Here is a 10,449-nt window from a genome sequence, read left to right on the forward strand (position 1 = left end):
TGTGTGTGTGAGTGTGTTCATAAGCAGCGTGTTTTGACATGTCGGCCCCAAACGGCGTGAGCATCCCTGTCCATCATTCGTTCTGAATCTTTAATTAACACTTGTCAATTACGTGCATTTCCTTGGGGGCTGATAAATGAAAACTTTAAAGCTATTTATATTCCGCAGATGTTCTGACGCCCATGTCAAGTCCAACTCAAGTCTGCGTATGAGAGAAAGTCTTTCTCTCAGGTTCAGCACAAGAAAAGCCCTTTCACAACTTCCTATAACAGCAGGAAGCAGAGACGCTGGTCCTTAAACATGCGTCAGTGTGACCAGCCCTGGCAGCTTTCAGAGTTTATTTTATCTCCAGTCAACCCGATGGCACTAATCTCATTTATTCTGCTTCCGAACTCGACTTTCCTCCTCTGAAATCACTCCCTCCGCTCTCCGAAGACCCCTGCTGCTGCTGCTTTACTGCACTCACACGCTTTCATGTTAAGCCATGTGTGGGCTCTTTTGGAAGAACTTCAGGAGGATCTTCGCCGCTTGCAGTCGTGGTGATGACATCATTAGGAATAGGTCTGTGTAAAAGGAAAAGGTGTTTTACAGGGTTATCATTAATTAACTAAAACAAAACTAAAACCATAAAACAAATGTTCATAAACATTAACTGGCATAAAATAAAATTAAATATAAAAAATTACTACAAATATAAATATCAAAATTAAATATAAAAAAATAAAATATAGAAATATAAAAAATTATATACAAATTAAATATAAATAAAAATAAATAAAAATATAAATATAAAAATATATATACAAATTGAGTACAAGTAATAAAATTAATTAAATTTAAATAGAAAATAGAAAAAATAGATTTAAAAAATAAAATAATAAATAAAAAAAATGATTAAAAAAATAATAAAAAATATACAAATATTTTTAAAAGTTTCCCGCGGAAACCTACCAATACCACTCAAATTAGAATACATTATAACAAGCTTACCTTTGTGAATCGGGCTAAAGTAAGGAGATGATTTTGAACACTGGCTGGTTATGTACTTGCTCAAAAATTGATTTTGGATCATTTTTAACCAAAAAAAAATACGGACTGCAGCTTTAAGGCAAGGCACTACAGGCAAAAACATGCACTTTTTCATGCACTGGTCGATTTTGGTCTGTTTGGCTTTTCATGTTGTGTTGTTTCAGACTGATGAAAAGAAAACATCCAAAATGCATTTTGAAGTGTTTTTATTGCATTTTATCTGTTTGCATCTGTAGATTTCAGTTATGATATATATGTTTAAAGATTTTCTACAACAATTTATTCATTAAATTGGAGTGAAAATGTCATTTTCTGATTTATGAAGTGATAAAAAAGAGAACCCTCACCAAAACCAAACAAGAACCTGAACCTGACTTTAGCCAGTGTTCAGGTTTCTGTTATGGAACTAATACAATTACAAAAACACACAACAAAGCTACTAAAACGTTAACGTAAATTAAAATGAAAATATAAAAAAATAAAAAGAGACTAATAACGAAACTATTATAGCATCTCAGAAATACTGAAATAGCACTGGTGTCCTGTCATAAGATATTATGTGAGCTTGGTTAATTACGGTTTGTGGGTCACTGCGACCTAAATTAAGCCCAGCAACCTTTATGAGACCTTTGTGAATCCTGCGTCCAGCCCACGGCTTTATTCTGCATTTTAAATGGCTCATAATAATGAACATTTTAATTTAGGGTTTGATATACTATGTTTCCAGACCATTTATTGAAATTAAGTTGCAAAAACAGCAATTTCGGGACAAAAATGGATAAATAAAAAGCTCCAGCGAGGTAGATGTGGGAACTACTTTTTATCGTCTTACTTCTGGAAACCACAGCAGACGGAGCGTTCAGCGGCAGCTTGCCTGGAACAGACGAGTCTTTTGAAGAGAGACGCAGATCTTGCGCTGCGCTTTCATGCGCGATGGACTCTATAGAGACCAGTCACAGCCTGTCATGCAAATTCATTAATTCCCCTTCATCCCGTTGACACGGTAACCTGTTGTAGCCATGGATACCGCTGGAGGATGCTGGGGTGGCCTGTTTATGAACACAGCATCAAAACAGAAGCTTTTTTATTTGTATCAAGGGATAAAATAATAATTTATCTTATTTGTCTCTCAGCACATTGGTGGACTTAATATGAATGATTCGTCAATGTATGCAATGTTTCTTATTTAGTTTCATATTTTGATATTATTATTATTATACTACGATTACTACTACTATTTTACCTAAATATTAGATTTTTGTTATTTTACATGCAAATATTACAGTACTTTTTTCTTTACTAGGATCTTTTCTTTCATTTTAAGAGGAAACAGCCACATTTCTAAGAATTTTCTTAGAATGTTGTTACTCGGAGCAACTCTTAGCACTAAGATTTTTCATGAATACGGGCCCAGGTGCCACATCAGAGAGGCTTTGACCGAAGTCAGAGTTTATATTAATGTGTTTGTAGGAGAACTTTTACGAATGAATCTTCTGTAGATTTCATGTTAAATCCAGGGAGCTCGTTTCTGTATTTTGTGAAGGACTGCACGATTAATTGAAATAAAACCAAAATCAAGAAATGGCATAGTGTGATTATCATATCGCCAATATAATTGATTAAATAAATATATGTGGTGCATGTTTTAGAGTGAAATGCGGCACTGTGTTGGTTTAACATTTGAAAATGAAGAAATTAAGGCCGTAATATCAATGTTAGTATAAATGTCAGTCCATAAATGTTAGTATTGTCATTTTAAAGTTAAAATAATAATAACAATAATAATAATAATTATTATTATTATTACTACTACTACTACTACTTATACTATTTTAGGTAACACTTTATTTTAAGGTGTCCTTGTTACACGTGTTACATGTACTTCCTATAATAATAACAATTAATTATGCATAATTACATGCAAGTAACCCTAAATTATTATTATTATATAATCTTATCATTTTTGGCCAACCCTCCTTTTTCTTTAAATACTCTTTTTTACAGTGAAATATTAAAAATTGTAATATTTCTTATTTTGTTTAATGTCATTATCATTATTATAGTCATACTGATATATAATCACAATTTTGTCTAAATTGTTCAACTCTACAAAATAAAATTACTCAAATACTCTATTTTTATTTTACAGTAGTAATATATCTTATATTGTTTAATATTTGTATTTCATAATAATAAAAATCACAATAAAATGTTAATACATTATTATTATTATATAGTCATATTGATATATAATCACAATTTTGTCCAAATTGTGCAGCCCTACAAAACAAGAACAGCAAACCTGGAGCTTTTTAAAATTGCATTTTTTAACAGAAAAGGTAGATTTCTTTCCTCAAATGGTGCAGCCCTAATGTTATGTGTGTCTATGGCAGAAAACATGTTCTCCGTGTCGTATTGTGACACATCAGTCAGTCAGTCAGCTTCTGTGTATGTGTGTGTGTGTGTGTGTGTGTGTGTGTGTGTGTGTGTGTGTGTGTGTTTTTGTGGTGTGTGTGTGTGTGTGTGTGTGTGTGTGCTGAATTTGATCGGTGGGCAGAGCCTGATTAAGAACCAGCACACACTTGCAGAGGTCAGCGTGTGTGTGTGGTTTGTAGGTGAGCCGTCACAGTCGATGGAACAGCTTCATTGGGATGCGCACATGAACAGGGGAAGGTTGGTGTGTTTTTCATTCAGGAGGAGAGCGAGAGCTCTTCATTGAGTATGACGGGTGCAGACCTACAGAATCAGTGAGTTTCTACTGCAGGATGAAAGCAAGTTTACTCAACCTCATGCTGTCCCGAACACATATGTTGGGATTAATTTCAGTAAAAACTAAATTTGAAGAATCGTTTCTGTAGAGCTTTCCTGTAGAGCTTTCTTGTAGCTCAAACAGCAGATCATGGAATGCACAAACTGATAAAAATGGTTCAATGCATGTAAGTGGCTTTGGATAAAAGCATCTGCCAAATGCATACAAGTAAATGTACAACAAGTCAAGTCAAGTCACCTTTATTTATATAGCGCTTTTAACAATACAGATTGTGTCAAAGCAACTGAACAGCATTAATTAGGAAAACAGTGTGTCAATAATGCAAAATGACAATAGTAAACACTAATTTTTCAGTTAAAGACAGTTCATCATTGAATTCAGTGATGTCAGCATCCAGCTCAGTTCAGTCGCTAAATGGTCAACAAGTGTTTATGGTGAGCACATCTGTCATTCTGTAGCTGCTTCACCAATGCTGAACGTTCTGCTGAACGTCTTTAGTGTTCCACTACAATATTCAAAGGACCCCTGACTTTTCCAGTCATTTGTGATTTAGTGGATAAGGATAAGCTTGACATAACTAGAAAACATTACAAAAATTCCCATAGCATTTTAATATCTTATAAATTCACATGACGTTTCCAGTTCTAGAAATCACAATTTCTCATAACAGTGTTATTTTAGTATCAATGAGATACTATTATAATTTTTATTAATAGTTTGAAATATTTTTATTTTTATATTTTCTGTTTTAAATAAATATTTAAATTTTAGTACTTTTTAGATTATTTTTTTTTTGTAAAGTTTTATGTGTTTTTATCATTTGTCATTATTATTATTTTTTTTAATGTGTCTATATAGTTTTCATTACAATTTGTTTTTTATGTTTTTAGTTTTAGTTAAAAACCCTAATAATAACCCTACCGCATATATCTGGGTTTTCTAAGACCATATGAATCCTGGTTCTTCAAAGACAAAAAGAGGTGAATTGAGTGTTTTAAATATTCTTAATACATTTTTCCCCCCTATTGTAAGTCGCTTTGGGTGAAAGAATAAATGTAAAATCTAAATCTGTAAACTTCTAAACAGTTTTCTTCTAGATGTTGTCTTAGAGTTACACAAATGTGTTCAGTTTCAGTGACACATCAGCCAATCAGAAAAGATGATGTGTAATATACAGTTATGAGGAGCAGCATTTTGGACCAATGAGATTCAACTGTGGGCGGAGCTACTCAGGATGACGCTGCAGAAATAGAACCCATGTTTGTTGAGAGCAAAACCCAGATTTACATGGAAGAGGAGCTTGTATCACTTGTTGCTTTATCGCTTCAAGTCTGTAGTCATTGTAATCAGCTTTATATAAACTCTACAATAGCAAACACAGTAACTCTGTTGAGTGTGTGTGTGTGTGTGTGTGTGTGTGTGTGTGTGTGTGTGTGTGGGTTTTCTCTCAGGAAGCACCGCAGGCAGTTCATCATGGGGCCGATGCTCACCGTCTCATTAGACTCATCTCTCTGTCTCTCTGTGTCTTTATAGTGTCCTTCAGAGGATATTAGCGTCTGCTGTGTTTTATGGCAGCAGCTGACTGAGTGTAATAAAGTTTGAAAACTCACCTTCTACAGAATCAGCACAATATTGTCGCAACACATTCATTACATCACAAATAGAGCACAACAAATGAGAAGGGAATAGAAATGTGATGTATCCTCGTTAGGGGTGTGCGATATTGACAAAAAATAATATCTCGATATTTTCTGGGATTTTATCAATGACGATAATTAGACGATATTTTGCTGAGTGTGTTATTGTGCTGGTACATATTATCGCAGACGATATATATCGCACACCCCTAATCCTCGTGTGCTTTCTGTGTTGGATTATAGCTGTGCATGTTAAACTGATGCATAGCGTGTGTGTGAGTTGCTATTTGTAATTCAGCAGTGTGTGTGTGTCTTTGTGTGTGTGTGAGTGTGTGTGTGTGTGTGTGTGTATGAGTGTACCTGGTATTTATCACGTTATGGGGACCAAATGTCCCCACAAGGATAGTAATACTAGTAAATTTTGACCTTGTGGGGACATTTTTGAGGTCCCCATGAGGAAACAAGCTTATAAATCATACAGAATGAGTTTTTTTGAGAAAGTAAAAATGCAGAAAGTTTCCTGTAAGGGGTAGGTTTAGGGGTAGGGTTGGTGTAGGGCAATAGCACATACAGTTTGTACAGTATAAAAACCATTACACCTATGGAATGTCCCCATAAAACATGGAAACACAACATGTGTGAGTGTGTGTGTGTGTGAGTGAGTGAGTGAGTGTGTGTGTGTGCGTGTGCGTGTGTGTGAAGGTTAGTGAAGATCTCAGCACTGTTACTCTGTATTCTAGAAACCTTTGATCTTCTGCTCCGTCCTGTCAGAACCATCCTGACGACATACAGAACAGACACACACACACACACACACACACACACACAGACGCACGCACGCACACACACACACACACACACGTGTACCTCTCTCACTGTGTCTCACACACACTCAGTGGCAGGTTTTTCGGATTGTGGTAACTTTAATGCGTTTGATGCTAAAAAAAAAAAATTATAATAGTTTTAAAATGTTTTAATGCATGTTTTAAAATGTAGTTAAATGTAATAAAATAATTAAATGTAATAAATAATTTAATGAATCATAATAAATCATTGAAAATGCAACATTTAACATAACAGATGTTTACACATAATCCACAAGTCAAAATAATATCTGAAATTATAAAAAATATAATATATAATATAAAGCATTTTAAATGAAACATTTGTTTATTTTTATAATATAATATAATGGAAAAAATGTATAATATAATATAATATAATATAAACTTCTGTTTAACATGTTAAAAACTGACAGCCCTCTTCGTAATTCACAATAATAACTGTGTGTGTGTGTGTGTGTGTGTGTGTGTGTGTGCAGTACAAGCAGGTTGAGCAGTACATGTCCTTCCATAAGCTGCCAGCGGACATGAGACAGCGGATCCACGATTACTACGAGCACAGATACCAGGGGAAGATGTTTGATGAAGAGAGCATTCTGGGAGAACTGAATGAGCCACTGAGAGAGGTGAGGACACACAGATGCATGCTGGGTAATGTGTGTTACCATAGTGTATTCATGCAGTAGGTGCATTTGCATTCGTTTTGCTTTTCACTTCACAGGAGATCATAAACTTCAACTGTCGGAAGCTGGTGGCGTCTATGCCGCTGTTCGCCAACGCGGATCCGAATTTTGTGACGTCGATGCTCACCAAACTTCGCTTTGAGGTCTTCCAACCTGGAGATTACATCATACGGGAAGGAACCATCGGAAAGAAGATGTACTTCATCCAGCACGGCGTGGTGAGCGTCCTCACCAAAGGAAACAACGAGACCAAGCTGTCAGACGGGTCCTACTTTGGAGGTACAAATGAATCACAAACGTAGAAATACAAAAGTGGATCATGCACTCACACACTCACACACATAGTGGAGCTCAGCCATTTGTCCAGCTTTAATATTCATAATGATGGATTAGACAAAACAAAAGCGTTTTGCCGCTAAGCTTTTGGGACAGTCACAGCTGATAAGTGCCCTGTTTCTGGGCCGTTGACACAGATGCGTGGCAGGTCATTTGAATTTTTTGGGCTCCTGATGCAGCTCTTCAAACTTTCTATCCTTCAGTTTTCATAATTCAGAAGAGAGAGATCTGAAGATACATGAAATATCAGTTCTGATGACTGCGGCTCGATGAAACGCTTGTTTCCTGTTGTGACACAAGCACACGGGATTAGATTTTATGAATAAATAAAGAATAAAGATGACACATTTTTATATTCCAGCTGCACTGATGGCTTTGACAGTGTTTGTTTTTTAGAAAGACATTGTGCTTCGAGTAAATGAGGTTAAATGAGTGAGAATAGTGCCTTTGTAGAGACACATACATGCCATTCAAAAGTTTAGGGTCATTAAAGAAATTTTACTGCAAGGACGCAGTAAATTGATCAAAAGTGACAGTAAAGACATTTATAATGTTACAAAAGATTTCTATTTCAAATTCTGCTTTTCTGAACTTTCTATTCATCTGTGAATCCTGAAAAATGAAATGTATCACAGTTTCCACAGAAATATTGTGCAGCACAACTGTTTTCAACACTGATAATAATCAGAAATGTCTCTTGAGCAGCAAATCAGCATATCAGAATGATTTCTGAAGATCATGTGACACTGAAGACTGGCGTAATGATGCTGGAAATACAGCTGCGCATCACAGAAATACATTACATTTGAACAGTTAATAAAAATACAATTATTCATTGTGCATGTTAGTTCACAGCGCATGCTATACCATTCTAAATATATATATCTATTTTTTTTTTATATTGGCTGTCTGTGACGGCACTAGTGAACTTTGAGACTGTGTGTTCTTGTATTCAGTCATGATGTAATCTTCCTGTGGTTTCAGAGACATTAGTCACATGATGTTACGTCTCAGGTGATTTGTGGGTAATTTGGTCCAAGCAATGTGAAAAGAGCCTTAGACGAGGTCAAAGGTCAGGACTGCAACTCTCGACACTCTTTCATTTGCTTCATTTCATTGAGTGGTTTCTGTTTAAATAACGAGGCATTTAGCCGCATGTGACCTGCTGACCATTGCTAATTACAGCTAGTGTATGCCTCGCGACCTCTGACCTCGACCGTAGGAACTCCGCTGGAAGTAATGGAAAGATAACACGCAATCCATCTCTACCACAACGCCAGCGTTAATCTGCATTTCACATACACGCTCCTGACCATCTCCAGTCTCCTAGTCCTAGCACCAGTAACAGTCTGTCTCAGTCAGAAACATTAAAAACATGAATGCCCTCATGATTCCTGTGATTGTGTCAGTCATCAATGATTTAAACACGGGGCTGATGATAATTACACGCTACTCATACCAGGTCATGTGATTCGCTCCCCATAATGAGGGTGCATGGTTGAGTTTGACTTATTAAAGAGGGATGAATATGAAAGAAGACACTGACTAGAGCAAGAGAAGCCAGGTTTATTTTATTTTATTTTATTTTGAAGAAAATGTGAGTGTTGTTTGTCAATGCTGAGATATTGCTATACGGTTGCTATGGTGTGTGTGGTTGCTAGGTGGTTTCTAGGGTATTCTGAGTGGTTGCTAGGGTGTTCTGGTTGCTAGATGGTTTCTGTGGTGTTCCGAGTGGTTGCTAGGGTGTTCTGGATGGTGGCTAGATGGTTTCTATAGTGTGCGTGGTTGCTAGGGGGTTTCTAGGGTATTCTGGTTGCTAGATGGTTTCTGTGGTGTTTTGCGTAGTTGCTATGTGTTTTCTAGGGTGTTCTGAGTGGTTGCTATGATGTTCTGGTTGCTAGATGATTTCTGTGGTGTACTGCGTGGTTGCTAGGTGTTTTCTATAGTGTTCTGAGTGGTTGCTAGGGTGTTCTGGATGGTTGCTAGATGGTTTATATAGTGTATGTGGTTGCTAGGTGGTTTCTAGGGTTTTCTGAGTGGTTGCTAGGTGGTTTCTAGGGTGTTCCAAGTGGTTGCTAGGTAATTTCTAGGGTGTTCTGAGTGGTTGCTAGGGTGTTCTGGTTGCTTGATGGTTTCTGTGGTGTTCTGCATGGTTGCTAGGTGTTTTCTAGGGTCTTCTGGGTAGTTGCTAGGGTGTTCTGGATGGTTACTAGATGGTTTATTATAGGGTGTTATGAGTGGTTGCTAGGGTGTTCTGGTTGTTAGATGGTTTCTGTGGTGTTCTGAGTGGTTGCTAGGGTGTTCTGGATGGTGGCTAGATGGTTTCTATGGCGTGTGTGGTTGCTAGGTGGTTTCTAGGGTGTTCTGAGTGGTTGCTAGGGTGTTCTAGATGGTACAGAAAGTGGTTTCTAGGCTCTTCTGGGTGGTTGCTAGGTGCCCTCTATGGTGTTCTGACTGGTTGCTAGGGTGTTCTGGCTGTTCCGAGGAGTTGCTAGGGTGCTCTGGAATGTTGCTGGGTGGTTTCTAGGGTGTTCTGAGTGGTTGCTAGGGTGTTCTGGATAGTTGCTAGGTGGTTTCTAGAGTGGTCTGGATGGTTCCTAAATGGTTTCTAGGATGTTGTGGGTGGTTGCTAGGTGGTCTCTTACTGTCTTAAGTCAAAAGAGTCCTGCATCCTCAAGTCTCTGTGATATTCTGGTCTCTAGATGTGTGTAATTCACTGACTCTGACTATGAGCAGCAGCACTAGTGATGCTCTGCACTATTGAGGAATAAAGATGGCCGACAGTCACTCTGATACCCTTTATTCTGACACACACACACATGCTGCAGGTGGACCGTCACTGTAATATATGTGCCGTCAGCCCCATTGGATAAAAGTTACAATCTGCAGCACAATCTCAAAGCGTGGCAGGAGTGTGTCGTGTGTGTGTGTGTGTGTGTGTGTGTGTGTGTGTAGGTCATTCTTAGTTAAATGTCATGATCGGGAGTGTTTGATTCATTCTGATCTGGAAGGATTTCGAGGAAAAGGAGGAAAATCGAACACAGTGTCTCATCAGTGTTGTCATCTTGTGTCACTCTCTCCAGACTAAATCTGATCAGAGACAGGATCACATGAGTGTGTGTGTGTGTGTGTGTGTGTGTGTGTGTGTGTGT

At 37.3% G+C, this 10,449-nt stretch overlaps 1 protein-coding gene across 1 annotated transcript in view; it reads left to right on the forward strand.

The window, feature by feature from the left end:
* The window catches only part of LOC107668476 (potassium/sodium hyperpolarization-activated cyclic nucleotide-gated channel 1-like), a 97,252-nt gene that overhangs the window by 68,831 nt on the left and 17,972 nt on the right, over positions 1–10,449 (forward strand). Inside the window, exons 5-6 of the mRNA XM_016460347.1 lie at positions 6,758–6,904; positions 7,000–7,240. Of these exons, the coding sequence (XP_016315833.1) occupies positions 6,758–6,904; positions 7,000–7,240 (388 nt within the window). The remainder of the gene's footprint in view (positions 1–6,757; positions 6,905–6,999; positions 7,241–10,449) is intronic.

Source organism: Sinocyclocheilus anshuiensis, unplaced genomic scaffold (genome assembly GCF_001515605.1).
Source record: "Sinocyclocheilus anshuiensis isolate Anshui unplaced genomic scaffold, SAMN03320099.WGS_v1.1 scaffold2085, whole genome shotgun sequence".
NCBI lineage: Eukaryota > Metazoa > Chordata > Actinopteri > Cypriniformes > Cyprinidae > Sinocyclocheilus > Sinocyclocheilus anshuiensis.